This window comes from Dermacentor variabilis, chromosome 2 (genome assembly GCF_050947875.1).
Source record: "Dermacentor variabilis isolate Ectoservices chromosome 2, ASM5094787v1, whole genome shotgun sequence".
NCBI lineage: Eukaryota > Metazoa > Arthropoda > Arachnida > Ixodida > Ixodidae > Dermacentor > Dermacentor variabilis.
The window spans coordinates 36,872,341-36,899,623 of NC_134569.1; the positions used below are offsets into that span (position 1 = coordinate 36,872,341).

General features: G+C 44.1%; 1 protein-coding gene across 1 annotated transcript in view; it reads right to left on the reverse strand.

Moving 5' to 3' along the window:
- Positions 1 to 27,283, reverse strand: part of LOC142571632 (lachesin-like) — a 222,864-nt gene that overhangs the window by 33,087 nt on the left and 162,494 nt on the right. The window contains exons 4-5 of the mRNA XM_075680141.1: positions 24,615 to 24,770; positions 7,468 to 7,596 (exon numbers count right to left, since the gene is read on the reverse strand). Of these exons, the coding sequence (XP_075536256.1) occupies positions 7,468 to 7,596; positions 24,615 to 24,770 (285 nt within the window). The remainder of the gene's footprint in view (positions 1 to 7,467; positions 7,597 to 24,614; positions 24,771 to 27,283) is intronic.

A 27,283-nucleotide genomic window follows, 5' to 3' on the forward strand; every position in this document is an offset into this window, starting at 1 on the left:
CAAGCCATCGCAGCAGAGGGCGACGAGGGCACTGTTGCGGTTTTTGAGCGCGACAGAATTGGACAGGCGGCTGTAGCCTGAACAGATGTTGATAGTGCGGCAAGTGTCACTGTGCTGTGCGATGACAGTATTCGGTGCCAGTGGCCGATTGTGATTGTGTGTCTACGCTCCTTCCTTTCCTTATCTCTACTTTGTTACCACTTTACCTCCCCCTCCCCTCTCTCCCCAGTGTAGGGTAGCCAACCGGATCTTTTTCTCTGGTTAACCTCCCTGCCTTTCCCCTTTCCTCTCTCTCTCTCCTATAATTGCAGCCTATTACAAGATTTCGTTTTCGTCATGCTGTTTGTAACAGCTGTCAGCCAATGTTGCGCTGAAAAATGACTTTGTCATCTATAAAAATAACGGTTCAGTTCAGTCCTGTTTACTTCAAACTATTTAAGATTAACTTTAGGTTATCCACATACCCGGGGTTGCAAATCTTTCCTGCTATTCAGGAAGGCGAGTGAAAGACCTGAAAAAAGAAATCTAAGTGTTTTCTTCCTTAAAAGTTTCTGATACATTTGACTCTCAAATCAAGGTAACTTGTTAAACTCAAGAGCGCCGACTTTTGGGCTAGTTGGTTACGCATAGCAGATCATGGTCAAGCGCGCACAAAGACAAAGTGAGGAGTAGACAACACAAGCGTTCACCTCCGACTGACCATGTATTTATAAAATTGCACCATTTAAACACTTTCCTTCATGACGTCACAAGACCGAAATGCCGACATCAGATAGCCATGCTTAGAAAATTAGATTCTTCGGACGACAGTAAAACAGAAGGTGCGCTGACACACGACACACCCGCCTTTATAATGCAATGTGCTTCAATTATCTCCCTAACATCCCGATTATAATTTTTGGCTACTATCTTACACATGTTGAACAAGGACTTACACGGCTTATTGTCCTGTATTCCACAGTCATGACAATGTACAGAAAGATTCCCATCGCCGTAATTCCCCACCTTCCTACTGTGTTCTAGAAGTCTTTCATTCAGACACCCTCCAATCTGACCGATATTGCAGGAACCCCATGACAAGGGAACTTCATATACCACGCCAGACACACACATTACAAAAGGATCACGATGTTTGACAGTGCACGGCTCTTTCTTTTCCTGGAAAGGATTAGACATTTGGCAAAGTTTCCCTAGCTTCTCAGGGGCGGAAAGCACTACTTTGATATTGCTACAATTTTAGGCGGTGCGAGGTATTGTGCATGTACGGAATTATTACAGTGCTTAATCTATTTCCTTCTTGAAAGCATCTTTCATTTTTTGTTCCTTTTTCAACTTTCCTTCAGCGATAGATACTAGAACACTGTCAGGATACCCTACTGACAAAAGTCGTGTCACTTGCCTTTCGAAATTTCTTCCCATGGAATGAAAACAAGATTTCTTCAGGGCGTTATCTAAGCACTGTCAAGCTATTGCTCTTTTAACAAGTTTCGAATGGGATGAATGATAAGGTAACAGGGGTTTACATGACCTTGGATACATGCTTTCGGATGTTTAAACTCGACAGTTATAAAGAGTAGCGGTGCTACAACAGGCCACAGCAGAGCCCATCCTGTACGACTGCGAAAGGCACCAGGTTACTTTATGGGTGTTTCCACGCATGCTACGTATTAACACAAGATCACTGAACCACAAGAAAGATGATGTCGCAATTTTTGTTGAAAATTTTCAGTTAACCTTTAGCGCTATCATGTTGACGGAAAAGAGGGGAAGAAATGACGATCAGGCATTCAATTTTGGCCGTTACAATGTATTTTCCCTTAATCGTCCGAACAAACAAGGCGAAGTTGTGGCCCTGCTTGTGTTACGATAAAGAATAATTGCCGTGTCGTACCTCAATTTACTGTAGTAACGGATGATTATGAAATACTAACAATTCAATGTAAGTTTGAGGTGTTTTCTGTACTGTATGAACCCCCGGGTGGAAGTATTACCAGTTTCTTGCCGTTTTATGATTTTTTAAAATATATTTGCAGTAACAGTTTAACCTGGTTTCTGAAGGAGATTTCAATATTAATGTGATGGAAGGAAAACAATGTCGTCCGTAATCTAAACACCCTGTCACATTCCACTGGATTTACTAACCTAATTACGACGCCCACTCGTATTACAAGCTCCTCAGCGTCAGCACTAGATCTTATTGCGACAAATATTGATACCATAGTCATACTATCAGCAGGTACTATCATAGAGCAGGTACTATCATATAGCAGGTACTATCATATCTGACATTAGTGACCACTGTGCTGTCTTTCTAAATTACCATACCGAACCACTAGACAGAAATGGACGATAGGCGCAGCTCATTATTCAACAAATTACTACTCAAAGTATTGAATTATTCAAAAACGACTTAACGAATCAAAGCTGGTCATTTGTAAAGGAGAAGAAAATTGGAAATAACGCATATGATGACTTCATTAAAAGTTTTATGCGTGTCTATGCAAAACATTTTCCTTTCGAAACTTTGAAACCTGTAAAAAAGGCTAAAGAACATTGGGTCACCCGGGAGCACCTGAAAATAATAAAAAATTAAAATATCTGTTATCACTCGTTCTTGCGCACACGCTCTCCGTTAGTGTTGAAAGAGTTTAAGAAACTTCGATATGGAATAAATGCTGAACTTAGACGTGCTAAAGAAGCCTGTTATCCTCGTCTTTTTGAAAATTCTAGTCGACAACGCTCTAACGCCACATAGAAGCTTTAATATACTTGGGCGCGAAAATGAAAATTCTCAGCCTGAATCCTTAACACTTGGCGGTTGCGATTTAACTGGCACATTTCTTGCAAATAACTTCGACAACCACTTATTAAAGTTGTAACTCCATGTAATCAACATGTAGGTTTGGTTACCGGATGCGGTAATATGAAGCAGGGCATCTTGCAGTGCAGTGCATCACACTTTTATGTGCTTAAATAATACTAAATCACTCGATGCCGATAACTTACAGATCTCTCCAATAAAGCATGTTTTATACTCAGTCTCAGAAGTTCTTGCATATATCTTTAACTTAATTATCGAATTGGGAGTTCTTGCACAAGCTATGAAAAAACTCATTTTTTAAAGGAGGAGATCGTAACATAGAAAGTAATTAAAGACCTATTTCTGTTTTTCCTGTCTCCTCTAAGTGCCTAGAAAAAGTTATCTTTGTTCGCATTACGTGTTTTTCTAATAAATTTATTGTTCTAACAGATGCACAATTTGGCTTTCTAAGCGGCAGCTCTACTGAATCTGCACTGCTGACATTAAACGTGGATATAGTTCATCACAATGAAAAAAAAACGAATTCACACTGGGTATTTTTTTAGATTTCAGCAAGGCCTTTGATTCCCTTGACGATAGTATTGTTTTGCAGAAACTAGAATCATAAGTCATTCGTAATAATTGTGTTTGCCCGCAATATAGTGCTCAGAGACAGGTGATGTGCAGAGTACTGGACCAGTTGGACAATCGTCCACTATCAGAACTAAAAGCTTTAGGCCAATGCTTGGAAAGAACATCCACGTTGATGGCCTTACTCGCGTTATTAAGCTTCCTGCGGTCTACGGGGCTTCTCGACAGACTCTAAGTATACCGCCCCCTACCGCTCTTTAGTGTACGCGCTTTGTTCGTGCTTGTATCCCTTTCTTTCTATCTCCCCCTTCCACTCTGTTTCTCTTTTTATCCCCATTAGCCCTTCCTCCTGCGCAGGGTAGCCAACCGGAACTACCTCTGGTTAACCTCCCTTCCTTTCTCTGCATTATTTTATCTCTCTACCTCTCAGTATAATATGGGTTGACATCCTTTACTCATATCGTTTGTTTAACATACACTACTTTTCAAACAGAGCACTCTTGAACATGATTACAGTCTTATCATGTCCAGAGCATCGTGTTATTACAGTACCCACAAGATACATGTGCATATGGTTGTACCTCGACGTCGTACAACTTATAGGTACCAAACTTTGGTGTATAATGTCCCAACAACACTAAACACATAGGAAAACACAGACAATCGGAGTAAAAAGTAGTTATGTTCTTTCTTTCGTTCTATTGTGTGTTAGTAAAGAATTGAGCATCTCTGCTTGCAAGCGAATCATTAAAATCATTAAAAATGTTTGCAGGATTTTCAATGTATTTGTGTGAGTGATGAATGTGCTCTCTATGTGTTGTAATTTGCATATGCATTTCCATGAGCTTCGTATTTCAAATGTATTCGTGTGATTTGTGAATGTGTTGTATTATGTATTGTAATCTGTATGTTTTCATTCTTGCCTTTGTCACGGCGTATCTTAGTCTGAACCTAGGCACCATCTATAGCTGCTGCCATGTAACGGTCACTTGGGCCCAATCAAGCCGTTTTCAGGGCTTTTAGTGCAGCAGAGCTTCTAGTATATTATCTCGTAAATTAACTTAAATTTTAATTTGAACGTGTGAGGTCGTCGGCTACTATCGTCGCTCCCACACCGGCAATATCAACTGTGCAGCTGCTACTACTCCTACAGAGGCCGGTCATGACAGAACACGTCATTGAGCGGGACAGACAGGGAGTAGCGACGCATTCATGACCCATTGCTATGTGTCGTCAAAACAGTGCCATTTCCAGTGCCGGTCCATGGCGCTTTGACCCCTAAGCATTTGCCTTACCAGTGATCACTCCAAGAAGAAGGTATGATTCGACCAGCATGGCACAGCCAGTCCCGACCCTCTGAGACACTCATTACGTGCTGGACGTTCCTCAGCAAACAACACCCGTGTACCTCCTCCATAGCGCAGCCCCTGTTTGCCCGCGGCACGTCCGTATCTTCCCTGCTGCGACCGCCTTTTTCCACACGAAGGTCGCAGTGCTCCTGCTGTCTTCGGGCGATTTGCAGACGTCGAGAAAAGCTCACTCCACGCGCACTTTGACCACTAAAGAACAACCGGCCGCATCCGCCACGACACCTTGCTTTCCTAACCAAGGGTAAGGTATATATATATATATATATATATATATATATATATATATATATATATATATATATATATACTAGCTATCGCGCATGTTGCCCTTCCGGGCTTTCCCCCGCAACCCTTGTGTACATAGGGAAAGTTCACAACCACGATGCGCGCTAGGGGGAGGGCAGCTGTAGGAGAGCGCGCCAAATGACAAAAGGAGATAACCCCATCTAGCCAGTGAGAGCAGGAAAGTTGCCACACTGGTGTCTCCCCGCCGCTTCTATTATATGTGGTCGCGGTTGCCTGCAACGACGACCTAGCACAAACGAATTCCTTATCAACAAGTACATCAGCTACAAGTCTGCCGCAAGGTCTTAGCGGTTCGAGTCAACAGAGCATTTACTAATTAGTGTGCTCCTACTTACTATCCTTGCGCTATAATTGGCACGGGCTAAATAATGAAGCGTCAATGTAAAGTCCTGGAGCACGGCTTTGATGACTCTTCTGCCACGTCTACTGGTGCAAAGTGATGATTTCAACGAGAAATGGTGCGGGCTTTAGTCAAACAATGCTCCTATAGCCGTCGACGGCGGCATTTCATAAGCACCAGGGCACCATGTAACGACAAAAATGAGAGAGAGAGAGAGAGAGAGAGAGAGAGAGAGAGAATTCACCTATACGATTACGATACTCCCTAATGCGAAATTCGAGCGCAGCTCTATACGTGTTTAATTTCGCAATATATTGGCTGTCGCGGACAATCTGTCTCGTGCGGCACGTTTCAAATGGAGCGAAGTGTGGCGCCAATGCCTCGCTAATCTGGAGATCGCAAGAGCGAGCGCGGGGGTGACCCGTGGGCGCGATTCACAGCAGGCGCCGCCGACAGAGCTCCCAGACGACGTGCGCTACTCTGGCGCCATCTCATAGCCATCATCGCCGCACCACGCTTTTCTTCTCACCCGTTCGCCACACCTCCCTCCTCCACTTTCCGCCTCATGGTTCCCCTGCACCCTCCTCCTCCGTTTTTTTCCCCGCGTGTTTTATCCCCCGCTCCGCTGCGCGTTCACTTTTTCATTCTCTCGCAGAGCTCGTTCGCTCGGTTACGCCACCGCCGACACTCACTGCAGGAACGAGCGCCTAAGAGCCATGCTCAAGAAACAAACAAAAAATTAGGTTTGGCATCCTTACATGTTTCCATGCGTTCTTAGCAGCGGGGTTTACTTTTTTCCTAAGAAGTTGTTTTGGAATGTTCGAATTGGCATTTGAAAGTGCTTCATTTGTTCTTCTCACTTTTTTTTGTGCTTCAACGAAATGAGCATTGGCGAACATTTGCTTAAAGAAAGAAAGGAGAAGAGATATCAGGACGTGCTTAAAATCTTTATTTCCGTTCGAGATGCACGCGCGAAAGCTTATCTCTCGACCTCTCTAACGCCCAGCTCGCGAACGGCAAAGCCAGGGGATTTGGGCGCCGACTCTCTCGGCAACGACTCAGCTGCCAGGGTTCTTTCGTCCATTTGAAATTTGTTTTGTCGACGGTGTAAGGTGTCGCGAACAATAAATTAAACAAACTTATCTCACTGGAGAAGACAATCCACCAGCTTTAAAAGCTGCGTCTCTCGTGTACACTGTAAAATGGTTTCAGCAATTCAGATGGGTTCTTTTCCGTGCTCGAATTCTCGGGCACGGATAGGGGTACGAGCTCTGAAGATGGGATAAGTGCGAAAAAATATATTTTAAAATATTGATAAAAAAAGTTCTGCTGTGATTAGTCGTTGGCTATACATGCATGATTTTTGTTGTTGTTTCCTGCCTTTCTCCGTCCCGAATTTCTTTATTTTTTTATAATGCCACTCACCGAAGCGAGAGCCCTCCCAAACATTATCCTTTCACTGCGTTTCAAGCTATTTAATTGGTCTTTCTGATGACTGCTTATCGACTCTAAAGAGAGATAAAACTTTCCCTTGTATTATCTAAATTACATCGAGCGATATTTGCCTTTTCTTGCAGCCTCATGTACAAGAAGGTAAAACCAAAATCAGGCTCGGCACAGGCATTATCAACAAGGAAACACACAGACAAGCGGCTTGTTCCCTATTAAGTGTTACTCTGTGCGGCTATGTGCACCGCTAGAACGTGTTCACGTGATGCACTGCGGAAGTGATCCCTTCGCGTGCTTAGGTGTGTCGCAAACAGCTAGGATATGTCAGAAAGCGGTACTTTGCGTTTTCATTTCTACTTTTTGGTTTCGTCTGATGGTGAGAACGGTGGATTTTGTTTCTATTGTTTTCTTTTTATTGCCATCTTCTACTGTGTGCAGCTAACCGATCACAGTATTGCCTCACGCAATGTTCAGCGTGAGGCCACTCTTAGCTTCTTCCTTCGCTTGTACATTTATTTTGCGTTAACCTTATTAACTTCGAATTGGTGAGTGAGCATTAAACAAAAGAAAATATGTGGAAAAAGATTAGATTTAGTAGATGCTCTACTCACAGCTGACTTCGAGGATGATCCGCTTGCTGACCGAGGGCAGCACACCGTTGGAGGCGATGCACAGGTAGGCGCTCATGTGCAGGCGGGAAACCTTCGTGATGTTCAGCCAAGTGCCTTTCACAGATGGAACTGCAACAGTGAATGATCGGACAGTTTGTTTCACTCTCGCACGGGCGAATCACGGTTACTTATGTCAGCATAGTGTTTAAGCTTCGATAGCCGAGAAACGCTACACATGAGTTTTATTAAAGGCGAGGTGACGGACGGAAACCGTCTGCTGACGGAATTATTTACGCATTTGGCAAAATATTCTTGCTTTTCGAGTGACTTTCGAAGATACTCAAACAAATTCGAAGCAATAAATTGCGAGTACGAGGTTGTAGTTTTCTTCTCTGTTGACCTTTGCTTCATTTAGCACGCCGAGCCAGAATGTATACTGCACGAAGTTATTCCGTGTTTCATGCAGCAACAACATGAACAGGAGCTTTCGGACATTATGCTCCCGTCTACACTTCTGCTCATCATCCGCATTTTACTGACAGGAACAAGAGCAGTGTGGCAATTTTACAAAACAAAACAGGTGGTCTTCGATTTAACTACGCACTGCTTAGCAACGTTTATAGTTAAGCGAAAACGGAGCAAGTTCGTCCTGGGCAAGTGGAAAGTATTAGGCGTTGCCAGAATACGGGGCGAAGACTCCTCTCTTCATATTCATCAGAAAATATAGAACATCTTCAAATTGCAGATGATGAAATGAGCCTCTTGAAGTCGGTGTGCAACAAAGTTGCGGGGGTGCATTCGCGTAGTGGCTTGTCGATATCGAAGCCAACAGGCTACTAGCGCAAACAATAAGTCCAGAAAGAGAGAAGAGAGGAAAGGCCAGAAGGTTGGTTTATCAGACGCAAGTCCGGTTTGCTACCCTGCACTGGGAAAGAGGGAATATAGGGAAGAAAAGAGAGAAAGGAGGAGACCGAAAGAACGCTGGTTGTTTCGCGCACGTGTCGAGATGCTCAGCAAGTTCGTAAACGATCGCGGAGACCTGTGGACTGCAGTGCTATTCGGCGCCGTGGCCGTGCGCGTCGCTGGTGCAGAAATCAACGTGAGCATTGCCAAAAACTTCGGACTGTACAATTATCCTTTGAGTTTAGCAATGCTAATGTCCTCTAGACGCCTTTATCTAACACCCGAAATCTTTGAATTAGAGTGTTCTTGTGAAGCGTCTTCAAAATACAGAAAGCATAAAGAAGTCATATCTTGTATCGCAGAAAACGATGATAGACATTTATACTAATAACCTCTCAATATAACTCGGCCTAATATATGTCTATAGTGTTCCTTTGAAAAAAAACGTTAACTCGCCATCCCGGCCCTGCGAAAGTGGATGTCAAGCGAAGCTGTTGCAAAACCAGCACTGCGATTGCTGAGGGGGGGGGGGGGGGGGGTATGCAGTGCTTTATTTATGGTTCAGATGCTTGTTTTGAGCTTGTTCTTTATTGAAGCGTATGCTGTTCTGTTGCTGTATGGATGATTTAAATGAATGTATGCACTGTTCGCTTCGCTTTGCTGAGTGCTTGTAGCCTCTACCTCACGTGGATGTGAGCCATATCATTTTTTGTTTTGCTTGCTTACGGGGGTATGAGTCATTGCAATTTTGCTTGCTTACGGGGGTATGAGTCATTGCAATTTTGCTTGCTTACGGGGGTATGAGTAATAGCTGATGATGATAGACGTTTGTTTTGAGTTCTTTCTTTATTGAAACGTACGCTGTTCTGTGCCTTGTATACGTGATTACAATGAATGCAGGCACTGTTCATTTCGCTATGCTGAATGCTTGTAACCTCTGCATTACAAGGGGGATGAGCCATTGCATTTTTGCTTGGTTAGAGGGGTATGATCCATTGCTGCTGATGATAATTTTGCTCACGGGTGGACACAAAAAATGCCCAGCACCGAGAGGCTAACAGCTTCCCTGTAATACGTGCGCAGTAGGAAAACGAGTGATTCACGGCTGGTCGCCATATCTTTGCATGATGTCCTTCTTTCTTTCTATACACCAGACATGACATGTCGCCATCAACAGCCCTTCAAACTCGCCAACAACTTCCATCTCCAACTTTAGGTCGCCTTACAGCGCAGTCAAGAACAGGAAGTGGAGTTCAAATGGCCTTTAAACGCGTAGAACGGATAAGCAATATTTTATTTCAGGTACCAAGCAGGTGACAGTGAGGAGGAATTGTACTTGAAGGCGTCACTGAATAATAATATGCAGTGATGATATAGCTATTTTTCTGATGTGGCAGGTGTTCAGTTCACGGAAAACAGAGGTAATTAGAGGTCAATTTTATTGAATTTCACTAGCTCCGAATGTCTGCTCGCACTCCGAGAAGCCCTGGAGGCCAAACTGCGGTTGTTATTTAACAGACGACTCGCCAGCGATCGAAGAAACGTAACTTTGCTCTAATGAGTCATCACCGGTCAATTGCTTTCCAACATGCTCGAAAGGGCAAATTCGGCTGAACAAATACGGAGCTTCTAAATAATATTCACTTCATTTCGCTTACCTCTGCTTCTACAGCATAATTATGGCATTCTTTTTTTATTAAGTTTCCTCTTGAAGCATTCAGTAAAGATAAATTTATAATTAGTTTATTTTGCCTACAGTTGACGCGACACTCAGCAGAAAACAGCTAACCACCGTTTTCATGGCCAGTTGGTGCTTGGAATAGTTTCGAAGAAATTGTCACTTTCTCATCTGCAGTAGGCGAAGCTGAAGCAAAACATAAATAAATGACGAGATTATAGCTTGCGCTTTTTAACGAACGAATAAACAAATGAATGAATGAATGAACGAATGAATGAATGAATGAATGAATGAATGAATGAATGAATGAATGAATGAATGAATGAATGAATGAATGAATGAATGAATGATCCTGCGCACACGTCCTCTTGGAAAGAATATCGAAATTAGCACCAGTTTTGAGATGACCGCCACCAAAAACTGGCACAAAGTGCACCACTGTTCCATTCGCATTTTATTAACGAAACGCCTTCTTAATCACCGCAGGACAAATTTAACTAGAACTTCAACTCATCTTGTCGCACAACTTGAGAGCCCACATCTTTCTTGCAAGGGGTCATGCATTGCAAGCTCACCGGCGCTAAATTTTAAGTTGAAATAGGCGCCACGAAATAATTATTTGAAATGGCTGTAAGTAAAAAAAATTCTTATTTATCCGATTATGCATTTCACTTTCCCGTGCGAGTGGTATCCGCCTCTTCGAGCAATCCAGATGAAAAAGTAGAGTTGCGCTATACGCCACAGTTTTTACAATTTCGTTATGATTTAAAAAATACCAACTCGAAGTAAAGCTACTCTAATAGAGCACGTGGTCTTCGCAAAAAAATGATAATAAAGTGAGCGTATTATGCAAGCACACAGGTAACCTCGAATATTTACTACAATGCCTCTAAAGTGACAGGAAGTATCTTCGCACTCCAGTGCCCGCTTTCCCGTGCGATGAGGAAGGGAAAAGCAAGTCAACAGACAGCGCAGAGCCTGCGCATCCTGACAACTATTGCCGCCGCGCTTCTCAATATGGACGGACCATAATTCCTTAAAGGTCTCCACTTATCCAATAAGCCAGCCTCAGCCTATTACAACAAGAAAGAGAAAATCTTTTGAGCGCGCCTCCGTAGCGCGGCCAGGCTGGTTTTGTACTTAATTACAAAACCTTATAACGTTTCTTCGCCAGCATCGAAAAAACCTAATGCGAAACAGGCAGCGAAACGAGAAACGAAAAGGAAGCGTCAATTGAAGTAAGAAAGCCACGGCCTCCCCTTCCGTTAAATTTGACTCGCTTCGTGCCACACCGGCCAGACACGACTTCCCATGGTGAGCAAAAAAAAAAAGTTTCATTATTTATTGCTATTTTCTGAGGGGCGCGTTGCGGCTCACGTTGGCGTTAATCAAGTTATGCGTCCATTAACATGGAAACACGACCCCAGCCTACTTTCTCTCTCTGCAATGATTGAACAAGCTTTCGCAACACTTTTACGTTATGCACACTTTCATTTTTTCCTTCCTCCTATTCCTTGCAAGGTTTCGTTGGATCTAGAATTGAAGAAGACGGAGAAGAAACACGCAGTGTATTGCTTTTCTTTACTTCCATCGGTGATTCCTGATGATATTTTTTTCTCGGCGGTATTTGTGTTTGTAGCCTATTAAGACATGGTGTGCTTTTGTTCCTAAAGGGCCGGGATATATCTCTACACACGTCCAAAAACTCGAAGACTGACGCCGTAGAAATGCCCGGGCGGGCCTCGGCGAGCGAGGGACGAAGTTGTGGCAGAGAAAGGAGGCGTAAAAACATGGGACGATCTCGATAAAGAGCTCGCTACTGGATCATAATCACGAAGACCTTTTGTTTCAAACCCGCTGCGTAGGATAGATGGAGAAGCGGGGAAAGGGTTAGCCCTAGAAATTGGGAGAGAGAAGTTGAAGGAGAACAATGGAGGGGATCACGAAGGGAGCAAAGGCCCGTGGCGGGGAGCACGGTCGGGGTTACACTGCGGTGCGAGAGAAATTGATAGGGCCAAACGCAAAACTTTTATTCCATTAAAGCCTACCTAATTGAATATTCCTCTTGTTTCACTTTCGTGCGCAGCGCTGGCGCCGCTCTTTTCTAGCCCGCGCGTTAACTCTTCCCCGCTCGCACGGCTGCCACTAGAGGAAGCCGCTGTTTAGGCGCTTGACAAAAGGCAGGCCGCGCCAGGCACTGAACAGCGCCAATGCCCTCGGCTCCGCGCACGTTCGCTGGGGTTCTCCGTCCGACCCCTTAACATTCGCTGTTTCTATCTCTTCACTCTTCTTGGTTTTGCGCTTGCTTCGCTTCTGATTGCTCGTCCGGTCGCCGTGCGAGCCGACACGTGGAAGGGGGAACGCCTCTGCGGTAACCAAATCTGGGCCTCGCGCTCTGCGCAGCCACCGTGTTTCGAGCCACGCGCTCGTCGCTGGGACGACAACCCGGGGCCACCGAGTCAAGCACCGCCGCGTGCGTGATTGACTCGAGCGTCTAGTGTTTCCGGGGCTGCGCTTACCTCGTCGTAAATGACGCTCGGTGTCGTTGAACTTTCGTGAGAAGCTTTAATGGCCGTCCCCCTGAATCAATTTTGTTATTTCAGATTGACCTGGTGTGATGGCAGTGGGATAAAAAAAAGAAACAAGAGAGGGAGAGAGAGACGTGGATATCAGTGACGAAACCTAGGTAAACTTGACTTGGGTCGTTTTCCTTTCATCTCCTAAGCAGAAATACGAGTGTGCGACAAGATTTAATCGGATAGCGTTCCGAGCTTTGACCATCGAACCTTACCGTGCCGCTACATATGACTCTAATGTAATCTATCCATCTTCTTTAATATGAATTAACGTGTCATTCTAGTAAGAGAACGCGCTGATCGGTTACTGACATTACTGCTCTATACCACTGCTGGCACGGGCGCGATTCATTACTTTCGAAATAGCATGCATTGATACATTCGAGTCTCTCTTTTTTGCACATGTCGCCAGCATTTTTCAAGACGTGTTTGTTTTAAGCATACTAAGGTATCATTATGATTGACGCCTGCCGGGATTTGATATGAAATTTCAAGCTTCACGCAGTGGTGTATAATCACCAAGAAATGATCAACCGGCGATGACTAAAAGCCAACGGTAGCGAAATTCTGGGCCACGCAGGAACTCTGGTTTCAGATAGTATAGATATGGAGCAGCCTACATGTAAAACTTTGCGTTTGAAGCACCAGTGGATGCTTCACAGGAAGCTCCTAAAAATAGGCGTTTTCGATAAAGAAAAGAAGAAAAAGAAGAACGCCGCTATTGCCGCTCGTTGGAATCAACTTAGAAGCAAAAACGCATGAACCAACCTGTACGTGCGGCTCCTCGGCATGAACTAAGAGTTGAAAAGGCGCTTGCGGCGCACTTAATGTCTCCAAGACATCGTGCCGGGATTTGCGTCATATACGCTAACCATTAGGCGCATGCTTCGTCTGCTTAGGTTGCTATATAAGGGTTTGCTAATAAGCATATAAGGCAGTTGCTAGCCCGGCAGTAGCCAAAATTGCTTCGTAATATATGCTACTCATTTATTACCAATTCAGGCGAACCAAAATTTTCTTGCAGTTATGCTTTTGGTGGTGAGCGATGTGGATGCGTACTCACGGCTTAGTGCGACATACACCGTTATTATGAATACGCGGTACGAGATTCATATTTTGTTACATTGTCTACCATCAAATGTGTTAGGACCGTGCGGTCAGTACTAAAGCAGAACGAGCGGCGACGGCGAACTTTATCCTCGAACACGAACACTCAGTGCTACGCTTACGGTACACACTCTACGGGGGCCTCTTCCCGAAGAAGCGAATGCCGGGAGTACTGACCAGTAAGCTTTCCACGACTTTCCGAAAGTTCGTATTTCATATTTGTGGAAGCCTTTTTATGCAGGCCGTTCCCAATTTCGCTACTCAAACTAAGTTTGAAAAGCACGAAGGCTCGCGTTACGCAACAACCGAACCGATTAGAATGAAAGTTGTACTTGACAGGGGAAGTCAACTTCTAGAAACTGTTGAACGAGAAATTTCTTCTTTATGTTTCTCTTTTTCTCTCTCTGGCTCTTTTTTTTTCTTTTAGTCAGCGTTTCAGTTCTTACAGAAACCGCTCAAAATTGGTAAACTCATTAAGATTTCAAGCACGAAGTTTATAAAATTCGGAACTCCAGAAAATAAAAGGGAGAGATAGAATAAGAAAGAGGGAAGAAAAGACATAACAATTGTGTAAACTCAATCTAGCAACGTTTAAATTGAAGAGGAAAAGAAAGAGAGAGAAACGTTTATTAAAATTAAATGAGTAGAAAACTACAAATAACGCCTTACATTAGAGCATACAGAAAAATGGGAGTTTGTTCATTTTAATTTCGTAACACATTCCTCAGTTATCAATACATAGAGCAATATCTACCATACCTTTGCTTTTTCCTTAAGAACCGATAGCAGAAATTGGTTAACACAATTTTGACAGCTGTTTGTATTCTGTATTTAATAACTTGTAAACTTAATGCCCCCTATTCTTAGTTCTTTATTGCGACAGACTTTTACCGGACGCTAACATTCACTGCCGATTTAAACACAAAATAAAGTGCCGATCGCGAAGGCAATGAAACAAAAGACATAGGTGAGCCAATAGCGATAATGCTATCGCATTACAGTAGCTCAGGTATAGTTGAGTTGTCGAAACGTGTTAACGGAAGGCAAACTTAAATTGAAGTACATGCCCGTTTTATTTTTTTTCCAACAATGTCTTCATTAGGTAAGTCAATACTTGTGCAAGCACACGCTTGCAACCACAGCTTCAACTTTCTTCTACTTATTCATTTAACTTTTTTTTCGCAAGAATTTTTGCTCGAATCAGTTCAGCAGTGCCAAAACAAAAACTTCTCTGCGTTTTGAATCCCAGCGCATTTGACAATAGGCGAATGCAGGAACGAGACAAACAGAGCGTTCACATGCGACTGACGTTCTGGGCACGGAACACACGTATTAGCTGATTCACCGGTCTTCTACTGAACATAAGTAAAGGTACATGATTACCTGTGGTTGCGTAACCACGCCAGCAGTCTAAGTATACTTATGCAAGCAGTTGTAGTCAGTGTTGCTACCGAATGATGCCACAGACAAACAAAAAATCAATATATCTCAAATTTAGCTCAGAGAGCACTTTGGGAAGTTTGCGGCTTTCAGTTCTTCCGCTTCGATCTTGTTCACGTGACTTTTCCTTGTTATGCTTCTTGTGGAAAATTGGGTTGACAAACGCTGGCAAAGAAAGCCGCTTCCGCTGCCACCACAGGGGAATAACAAGATAAAGTGTATTTGCTTGTACATTCAAGGTAAACACTTTTCGGCTCGCAAAATTCGATACGCGCAGTGGGATGAACTGTCCTACTTTCGGCACGGCGAACAAAACACGGAAATGCATGTTCCGAACGTGAAACCCCAACAAATAGAAATTCAAACACCATGACGGTTTGTTGTTTAAGTAGGCTGCTTCGATTTCAAGGCGGAGTGAGGTCTCGTCTTTTCTTTTCAACTTTTTTTTTTTGCGCTAAGTCAATCTTTCACTGCATGTTCTGTCATCGTTTATATTTTATGCCGCCTGAGTTAGCTTTCTCTAGCCAAGATAAAAGGCATCGCTGGGAGTGTGTGCGAAACCTCGATTTCAACTTCGTTTCGAAAGTTGATGATGGAAGGCACTCTTAATTTGCAGTCTCCCTACGAGAGAATAACATTGTTTAGTATGTTTACTGGGGACACAATAGAGGAAAACGGGGAATAAACAAGAGGATTTCTATTGACTATCATTTCACAGTTCAAAGTTTTGACAGGTGGTCGTCGGGAAGTGCAGGAAGGCCTTTCCTTTCTTTTTCTTTAATTTCTCTAAATCAAGACAATCCAGATGGGCTACATGTAAGAGGTCGGGTGGCCTCCTAGGTTTCCTTGAATGTTTCGCGTACTACTTTAAGTTTAAAAAAAAATGTTATCCTATTAGATCTGAGAAAAAGAAAAAACTGCGGAAGCAGTTAGAAGACCGAAAGTTGGTCTACTGTGTCCTTCCATCCATCCTTTCCCTTAGGCCGACCATGATGGCAGTCATCATTTAGTACTTCACGTACGTACGTACGTACGTACGTATGTATGTATGTATGTATGTATGTATGTATGTATGTATGTATGTATGTATGTATGTATGTATGTATGTATGTATGTATGTATGTATGTATGTATGTATGTATGTATGTATGTATGTATGTATGTATGTATGTATGTATGTATGTATGTATGTATGTATGTATGTATGTATGTATGTATGTATGTATGTATGTATGTATGTATGTATGTGTGTATGTATGTATGTATGTATGTATGTATGTATGTATGTATGTATGTATGTATGTATGTATGTATGTATGTATGTATTTCAGGTGCATAGACAGGACGTGCAGTATTTGAGTCGACGTCGCTGTCGTGTCGTCATTGGGAAAAGCCGCGCTCATCCCCAGCTCCATCCTGAACGTAAGGCAAAAAAAAAAAGATTTTGCCGTCCACCGCCACTTTAATTTGAACTCGTCGTCCTGCGGCAATGTACGTACAGCTGGGAGAGGGACGCACTAACCACTATCACGCTGCTTCCCTGCTAGGCAATATTCGCTCGTTTCACGCATACCGTGTGAGTGGTGGCATTCGCGCATGTATTTCGGAGACCGTTACAGGCAACACTGTAGTGAACGATGACCACGTTATCTGCAACGTAAAGAATAACCGGTCATTCAGAAGGTGGCGGCGCCCGCGATGAGAGCCTGCTGCTTGTCGCAGTGAAGAAGTTCAGCGCCAGAGAAATCGCTGAAGCCTGCTGGTTTTCCCCACCGCCCCAATTGCTGCTCTACGAAGCGTACACGACGTGACTTCTAAGGGAATAGCTTTCTTTGGCTCGATCGTCCGTTTTCCTCGTGAGTTGCTCGTGACGGTCGGACTTTCAAGGCCGATGCGAAAGCGCCGATGCAACGCGTGCGTGCTCTCGCGCCGCGCGGTTTTGAAGCGCGTACCTTCGCCTCGAGTGCTTTTGGGTGTTTGAATATTTGCGTGCAGTAGTGGCGTGCTCGGGAAAGACAGCGCTCATCGTCTCCTGCTACCCTGTCTCCCTGTGGCAGTTGCGTTATAGGCTTGTGGCAACTGGAGGCGATATTCCCAGACGCGTTCCGCGCCGGCGCGAGCGCCGCTGGAGGCCACACACGTGTGATCCGCCCGCCTATATGTATGACCGCCTATACTATCGCAACAGATAGGTTTTCTGAACGTGCCGAATAACAGCTCTGTTCTCTCCGGAATCACGCAATGAATCAACAAATGCTCCTTAATTATCCTAACTGCCATAAATATAAGCTTTCTAACGCGTCATTCATTTGATAAAGGGAATAGCTTTCTAGAAGCCGCCGTTGGGCGATTCGTTTACATTTACGACAACCGTTAATGATCTCTGGGCAATTCTGTTTCCTCTTCTTTCTTTCTTTCGTTAAGCTAATTGGCCCGCCGCTACTTCGCAGTGATGTTTCGGTCACACTTAGGCAAATGTTTATCGCCTCCTCCTACAACGTGGTGGGAGGAGCTGATGAAGACTTAATACCAACTACCAAATGTTTGCGAAGCAAAGCGTTTGCATTCTTTTTCATTAATAGGCTGATAGGCTGGTATTTACAGCCCCGTCCACTTACTAGCTGTCCTATATCTGTCTCAAACTCCCCTGAAGCCGAACTGACAAATCCCTCCAGCTTATTTTTAATTTATTTTATTTTTATTTCTAATTTTTAATTTTTGTCACTGGCCAACCTACTGAACTAGTAACATATTCGCAATCATTAAGATAAAGCTGTGCCTTGAGAACTCAATCTGAACGCATGAATAGTTATGAATAAATACAGGAATAGTTTTTCTCGGAATCCACTGCAAATAATTAGGATAGGTTTGTTCCACGTACTAGAATAAGTTAGCTTCTAGTGTTTTTAGGAAGCAGATGCTTTATTTAGGCTGTCGATCTTGTTTAAAAAAAATTATGAATAATGCAACATCTAAAAAACATGAAAAAGACGCATTACTAGAAAGGAATCAGAGAAATTCTTTGAACACTTTGCTATTGTATGAGACGCTCGAAGAATGCACAAAAGCAAGCGCAATGAATCAAGTAACTGCATTCAGTAGACACCCGGACACTGCAACATTCCTGGTAACACGACGCGAATCGAGCAATAACGCAATAACGCCGAAGCAATTAATCTTCCCCTTTTCCTTATAGTGAAATCCCGCTGCTCCTGAGACAGGTATCCTGTCGTCTCACCAAACTACCAGGTTTGATCAGCAATCTAAGGGCGCGAAGTTATACTTTATAGACACATGTATAAACCTGTCATTTCTGTCAAACCTGAGAGAAAACAGAAAGTCCGAAACGTTAGTGACTAGCCTGCGGCTTGGTACAGCGTTTACGCGACGCTCTTCATACAGGTTAAAACGTGCCTTTAGTCGAAGATGAGCATCATTTCCTCCTCGAGTGCCCTAACTATGATTCACCACGAAGAGCATTGCAAGCAAATTTGTTGCTTTGAGATGGAAGGCCATTCACGCTAAAAAAAGAAAGATACTTGGTCCATGGCCAACAGCGGGCCTTCAGAATAGAGCACTTTTTGCTTTGAAAAAGTTTTTCGAAGACACAAACATTTTCAGGAAATATGAGAGATAGAGAGAGAAGTCATAAGGGAACGGCAAGGAGGTTACCCAGGCCGAGCCCGGTAGTCTACCCTGCACTGGGGAAGGGGATTGAAATAGGAGAAGGAAGAAAGAAGTTTGCCATTTATCCTGACTAGTTAAATGAGTGATATAAATGTGCGCAAAATTTATTTATGTGGCGATCGTGTTCTTTTTCTTGCGCTATGTTTAATTATTAGTGTTCTGTGTTTGGGCCATTCAACATATTTGACTGTATATGTGCGTATGTGTACTGAATTCATGCACACACCTTTGATATTCATGTACTGTTGGACTGTACTGTTTCTGTACATCTGGTGTCCTAATGAGTGCCATATTTGTGACACTATTCCCTCAGTTTGCACTGTGACACTGTTCCCTCAGTTTGCACATATTTGTTTTCTTCAATAAGTTTCGAGGCGTATAGACGGTGCCGATATAATGGCGCCAACCTCTCCTATTAATCATTTTATTATAGGAAAAGAAATTTCCAGTACGAAATTTCAACTCTAAAGCTAAGTAATCAATGACGATGTCACAATTCTGCAGATTGCGCTTATCAGTAAATCTAAACTAGACAACATCGAATGCAGCGCCCTAAAATACATCTATACATCTCTAATTAGTGGGTAGGAAATTTCCAAAACCTTTGTAAGCATTAGAACAATTCAGCAAAAGCTACAAAGTCATACAATAAATTTCTCTTTTAAATGCTATAAAAGCTGCAGTTTACAGAACTGCGGTCTGTTTTAGTGGTTATCCAGAAATGCGTAAACTTCTAGGTTAATTTTTTTTTATATTTACTTACTTTCAGCAATTTTTTTAAAGAAAGTCTAACGTTCTGTATAAAAAAATAGCATTCTACATTTTCTAAAATATTACTTTCCCAGCCAAAAAGAATATATTTCGACCAAATTGGTCCAGTGGTTGTCTGATAAAAGCTTTTCCACATTTTGACATGTATTTGAATGGGGAAGTCAGAGTTTTCCCCAAGCTGTAGCTTCTCCTCAAGAAGTGCCCTATTAGAGGGGCATGTGTAGCGTACGGTTGGCCTGTAAAGTGGATAGATGCAGTGAATAAAGTTTGCTCAAAAAGATTGCTCCAGATGTCAGGCCAACATTATTTGCGCTAACCTGTAAAACCAGCCCAATAAAATTTCAGCGTATGTCGCACATGTCAAGGCCAATGTAATAGTGGGTGGAGTAACGAGCGCTCCGGTGGGAAGCACTGAAACTGCTAAATTTAGACAGTCAATTTATAATTTTCTCTTATTTTAAAGTTTAAGCCCTCCTTCGGCGTTAGTACTGGACTTTAATACATTTCGTGTGAAATAATGGCCAATTTTTACTGCAATAATGCCTATCTGAATACGATAACACTAGGCAGTGTTGCGAGCGCGCCAGCGTTATTAACGATACTGGCTTCACGGGGGTACTTCGACATGCGCTTAAATTGGCGTTCGCGTCAGCTGTGCATGCTCTCAGGGGCCCATAGGCATCCAAAGACAAGCAGAATATTATTCCTAAGAACTCCAACTCGCAAATTTTTCGAACAATAAATGAAGCGCGAGAGACAGAGTTACAACCATACAGTAATAATTTGCAGTAAGCCACGTTCGCGATACTCATCACCAATTTTAGAAATGTTGCGCCCACTCATCTTAAATTTAATCATAATTCTCGGAAAATTGCCTCACCTGTCATAGCGCTAGAGAAGAAAAAAATAGAAAATTTATTCAGCTTACACAGAGATGAGATTACAAAAATCAGGACACCTTATTTCATCCCCCGCCCCCCTTTTTTTTTCGCATTACGCGAGAAGTCAGACTAATACAAAGCGGCTCCGATTTCCTGCTTCCGTCCCCTCTGCTCGCGACAAGGGCCCCACTCGTTTCGTGCGTAAAATTTGTAAGCGTCTAACTTTTTTTCTTTCTTTTCCTTTCTTTTTTTCAATCGCGCAGCTGTAGCTTGCGAAGGAAGGACAGTTTTGTCGCCAAGTGGCAGCGTCGAAGTCGTCTAGCTCGCATGGAGTTAGTCGCGTAGCAGGACCAAAAGAAAAAAAGGAAAACAAAAGAAAGGGTGGGGGAGGCTGAGGAACAACGGTGTTCATTACGACCATGGCGTCCCCTTTCTGGATACGAGGGGAGACCCATCTGGTCGGGGGTGTTCGGGCCGCGTTGTAATCAGAAATTCAATTACAACGCTCGCCTTCCCTCCCGCTTCCTCCGATCTCGCTACCCGCGCCCTCCCGCTTCCTTATTTTCTCCCCGGTTCTCGAATCCCGCTCTCTACGGAAAGGCGCTGAAAACGACTTCGCGACACTTGGACGGCGATGTCTCGGCGCGTTCCAAGTCGCCCGCCTCTTCGGGCTCCCGCAAACAGAAACTGCTGCTGCCGCCGCTCTCGAAAGAAGGCAACGGTGATACACGTTATTGAAGAAAATCCCCTCGGTTACTTAATGGCGATGCGGATTTTGAACTGCGTAGGAACCGGCGGGACCCTCCGAGGTGACAGCGCAGGCACGCGCGAGCATTGATTAAGGTCTTTCTCCCCTTGCCTTCAGATCCGCGGCCCTTTTCACGGAGCGTGGCTGATACGCTCACTCGGTTTGTTGTTAGAGGCTCGCGGCAGAGGAGGAGGGCGGTGCGGCCGTTTACTCCGCCTGACTAATTGCTCGAGTCGCGTTTCGGGCCATGGCCGCTTTCTCGCTGCGTATGCTCTTAGCTCGCAGGACAAGAGGCCGTTCGAGAACGAGAACGGCGCGGAAGTAGGCGAGGGTATCGCGCCCGATGCGGTGCTATTTCGAGACGACAGATGGCACTGGAAGCGCTTGAATCCTCGAGGTCGAAAGAGTGAAGAGCCCCCGCGACGCGGAGAGAGCCGTAGGAAGGCGGGCGGGGGCGATCGAGGAGGTTCGAGTTTAATGGCAGGGATTTTGATTCGAAAAGTCGCAGGGCTCCGAAGCCATCTGTGGTTCGCTGTTATCGTTCGAAGCCCGTTGCGGCAGGGCAAGGGGAGGTTGGCGAGGGGGGGGGGGGGGAGGCAGGGGGTAGCGGTGGCGTTGCTCGCCTGCTGTTGAGGACGCGAGAGTTGAATGGGAGACCACCAGCCGCTGACTGCGAGGGGCCCTTCTGGAAGGAAAGCTTGTAACTCGAGGCCCATTAATTTGAAAAGATTGCAACCGTTGGCTTCGCCAGAGGAGCTCGTTTTTAACGTTCCGAGCTAGGCTTTTGCTTCGCCAGTGCCCGATCGCCATTGTTTGTAATGTCGCGTGTACGTACGACTCCATTCTTCGTTCTTTCTTCGCGCGTGTTGTGGCAAAGCTAGGAGCAGGAAAAGAGAGGGGAGAAATTGATTGGGCGTGAGTTTTGTGGCCGGCACATGGTTCTGAAGTATACAAATTACGGAAACTTCGTCATCTTTTGTTGCGAGGCCGGCTAATGTTCTTCATTTGTTTTAACCTCCGAGTTTCTGTACAGGTCCAGAAGTCGGCGAAAAGAAATGTCCCAACACAGCCCTCTCATTACTTCGTTCAACCTCTGTTTATTTCCATTGGTTCGATTTCTTTTACTTATTTCATTTCTCTCCACGCTGTTGCGACGTTCTGCTATTGTACCATTGATGATGAGACTAGAAAGAAAAAATTTAGAAAAGAACTTTCTTTTTTCCAGGTAATGTCTAATAACTCTCCGCATTTCTTTCGTTGAGTGCGTTACTTAAAACGTTCATCTTGGCCACCATTAACGTTATAGGGCATCCATTCGTGAACAACGTGTTCGCGTGATCCGGTTGTTAAAGTTTGGTGCAGAGGAAGCGGCACTGAGCCAGAACAGAACTACACGGCACTCTGCTGTGCAGGGCCGTTAGCTTCTGTTGTATGTTTCTACTGGTGTATTTGCCAAGTTCGGTGGTCATGTGTACGATATCTGTGACGTCGTACCATTCGTAAAAAGCTTGAAAGTTGCCGTTGAAACTACAGCATGATCACTGCTGATGCTTGTTCGTAAAGACAGCGCCACGTGCAGCAGCAGTGCTAAAATATTACCCTTAATTTTAAAATATTTTTCATCACCCCCAACTATGGTAACACAGAAACTTTAGAAGCGATGCTAAGCACGTTGACCTAACGGAGCCCAAATTATGTTCACATTTCGTCATACTTAACCTCACCGTAATTTGCATAAGCAAACCCATAGCGTCACAATGTTTTCTCACCGATATCTTTAATTAGAGTGGTATTTCTCCAGCCAGACCCTAGTAATTTCCTAATATTAAAATTATATACAGATATCTGCCACCTTCAAACCTGCTCTTTCTTTCTTTGTTTTACGCTAATATATTACCTATCGCCATTTTCTTCCATGACATGTTTCGTTCATGACATGCTAATCTCAACCAAAACAGCATCTACACATGGAAATCTAATCAACCTACTAAGAATACTACGATTTTCATTTTCTGCGGTGTTTATGCTTATCAAAACATACGTGCAATTTTTTTGTGTACATGTAAGTGGGCATATGTTCGCTTTTACACAATGGTAAATTTGTCTGTGTAGTATTTTTCTTTATTAGCTGTGAAAAAGAGAGAACTGCGGCCACTTAGGTAGGTACCTAATAACCAAAAATTTCAGCCAGTATTATTAAGAAAAAAAAGGAAAATCTGCGTGAACTAAAACTATTTTGTAAGACGAATTCCCCAATAAGTGGTCACGATCTTTAAACATAGGATTCAAGAAAAAATAGTTATAAAATCCAAAGAACTAAATGGAGGAAAGTACTGCAATTTTTGCTCACATTACACGAGGTAAACTGCGTGGGCAGGTACGTACTGTCTGTTTATCAGTTGATGTGACAATCGTTCGACCACCTTGCTGGTCAGCAGGATGTTTCACCTACTCCAACTTGAACTATATGCATTTTACAAGACCCTAAACTTACCGAATCCTGACCACACACTAAAAATTTAAAAATTAAATTATGGGGTTTTACGTGCCAAAACCACTTTCTGATAATGAGGCACGCCGTAGTGGAGGACTCCGGAAATTTCGACTACCTGGGGTTCTTTAACGTGCACTTAAATCTAAGTACACGGGTGTTTTCGCATTTCGCCCCCATCGAAATGCGGCCACCGTGGCCGGGATTCGATCCCGTGACCTCGTGCTCAGCAGCCCAACACCATAGCCACTGAGCAACCACGGCGGGTGACCACACACTATATATTATTTAGCACTTACACTAACGCAACGTTTCATTACGAACAGAATACTTTCTATATATGCTTCAAATCCAAGTAAAATAGCATCAAGGAGCCTAAATTATTCCAGAGCCCCTCCACTACCGCGTCTCCTAGAGACCGTGCGTTTTTTAGGGACGCCAAAGCCTATGATTTATTCATCAGCAAGTGAAATGGAGCTCAGATAGCAACAATTGCGCGAGAATTTTTCTCTCATTTAATGTTCCCTGGCCATAAAAGTTCTTATGTTACTCATGCGTATATACAGAAAATTAAAAAAATTTATTTTTTCCCATTACTTATTACGATTAAGCTAGAAAGAAGGGCTTTCTGCAAACTTGTCGAATAGACAGCCAGAAATATTTTACCAGAGACCAGAGCAGAACTGTGTGATTGCATTGGGCTCATCGTCAAATATGGCGACGGCCAGTACCTTCCGCGTTTCTTTTTGCCAAGGATCTATAACTGGACTACAGAGTGGCGCCGAAGGCCACTGTGGCGGTTGGCCCCCCACCGTGAATTGAGCCGCATGGTCAGCGCCTCCAAGTCATGGCGAGGGCGACTGACCTTTCTCGCGACCGAACGCGATTTCCTGGTCGTCTTCTCTTCTCCACGTGATTTCCGGTTCCGGCGTTCCCTTTGCAACGCACTTGAGCGCCGCTTCGCCACCCTCTCGGACTTCGGTGTCGGAGCTAGTGTTCTCCTCGTCGATCTTTGGTGGCACTGCGGGCAAAATAAGGAGCATGGAGGCACGGACACACATTTCAGTTGGGGGGAATACGTTGGCATAACACAGTGATTCGGGCATGCTCGTAAGTGCAGGCATGCATGCATGCATGCATGCGTACATACATACATACATACATACATACATACATACATACATACATACATACATACATACATACATACATACATACATACATACATACATACATACATACATACATACATACATACATACATACATACATACATACATACACACACACACACACACACACACACATACATACATACATACATACATACATTAAATTAGATATATCCAGGCCACACTCGCAGGCCTCAGGCAATGAGTACCGATACAGCAAGGACATTGGTTGCTCTAGAGCGCCCAATACGGCTGTGAGAGCAAAATCGATACAAGCACACTGATCTGTGTGGTATGTACGTGGCTTTTGCGTAGGTGCTAATGGTTCACAACGAGAACGCAAGCAAGGTTTTCGTCACCTATTCAATACAATGCCAAAAAAAGAACAAAAAGACAACAATACTAGGCAGAACCTTGCGCATTGCACACTCTCATTTATGAATACCTCGCAGCTCTTACAAACTTGCGATATTGCGCGCACTGTGACGAGCTCGCGTACACTCAGGACACCTCCAGCTTTCTGTCAGATACCTCTAAAGTGGGTGAAGTCCACCTGCAATGCTATAGTAGATAAAAATGTGTGACTGATGGTGGGAACAAACATCTATTTTGCAGCGCAGCAGCACGATGTTCTAACCAATTGTCCACGATAACACGACCAAAGCCGCTCTTTGAAACGTCCGACGTCTGCTTCATGTCCCACTTTGTCTCAATGTCCCCCGTGACGGCTAGCGCTTCGAGACGCTGTGTTAGACTGCACTGCCTTCAGGATCGGTCAATATTTTCTATTAGATATCTCCAAATTTTGTTACGCTCGCCTATAATGCTATCGCAGTTAAAGATGGTGTCCGATGATTACGATACTTCCTAATGCGAAATTTGAGTGCAGCTCGATACGTGTTTTCATTTCGCGATATATAGAGGGAAAAAATTTGAGACCGACATCATCGCACCGACTGGCAGTGGGCCAATGCCGTCAGCGCCTTCTGAGAGGGAGAGGCAGTATGAAAAAGCTGGCATGAGGAGCGGCATCGAAATCAGCAGTGGAAGAAGACGACGAAGAACGCACGAGCATGCAGTGCCACGAGCGCGTTCGAACGGTTACGCCAATGGACGCCGACGCTCAACCCAGGAACGGGCGCCTAAAAGCTGTGCTCTAAAAGCATTTGTGTAAGCTTGTCAGGTCTCAGATTGCGGCGTGCTTTCCGCTAGCCGAGATAGCAGCACCCATCTTTCTTGTTAGGTATCCACTTCAGAACTGCAGAAAAAGCTTCATTTGTTCATTCTGCACTTGCAGCATTGTGTACCTTTGATAATGCACTTAGCACACTTCGCACAAATTTCTGAGAGAGTTCATTAAGTGCTTCTATTTTCCTCCATCCGCCGAAGGAAACGGGAATACGCGGAAACAATGGGAATGACCGATACAAACGTTCACGTGTTATGATGTTTATTTCCCATGAGTAGAAAGCTTTCAAGGCGTGGTTACCAATATTCTGTGTCGTTAAAAAGCTGGCTCATGTGGAATTTGAATGTAATCCAGCTCACACCGCTCGACCGTAATTGCGTATGTCTTGCGGCTAATTCCACGAGCGAATTACACCCACATAAACACAGACGGCTCCGTCCTGCCGAAGAGCTCTACCGCAGCTATCATTCCAGCAAACGCTACCACTATCAAGTTGAAAACATCTCACTTGACAACGTCGATGGCAACAGAACTCGCAGCGCTTCGAGTCGCACTACACTTTATTAATGACGAATCAATACAGAAATGGTCTATTTTGTTCGACTCGACGACGGTACTACATTGTTTATTGTCAGGCTTACGGCGTGGTCCACATGAACAGTTGGTATTGGAAATCACAGTGGCCATACACCACCTGACTGAGAAAGGACATGAAATAATGTTTCAGTGGCTGCCAAGTCACTGTGGTATCAGCGACAATGAAGGTGTCGATCAAGCTATTCTCTCAGCTCATGTAGAAGACAACCGCCTATCGATCCCGCTGTCTAGGACAGATGTTGCAAGGATGCTCGGCTTACTTGCACGCCAATGCACTACATCAGAGTGGAACGAAGCCCATTTAAGCACACCCATTTGTACACCCTGCATCCAACCTTAAGCCTCCGACTTCCCCGAAGAGACGCGACCCTTTTGTGTAGAGTATCGTTGGGCGTCGCGTTTACCAATGCCTACGCGTTCCGCATAGGAATGGCCGACACCGCTGCATGTGGCGATTGCGGTGACGCGAAAACTATTTGTCATTTTTTTTCCAGTGCCCGCAGTACAGTGTGCAGAGAAAATCGCTTTACGTCGCGCTAAACCAGTTGAACGACCAGCCTCTATCGGAAGAAAGAA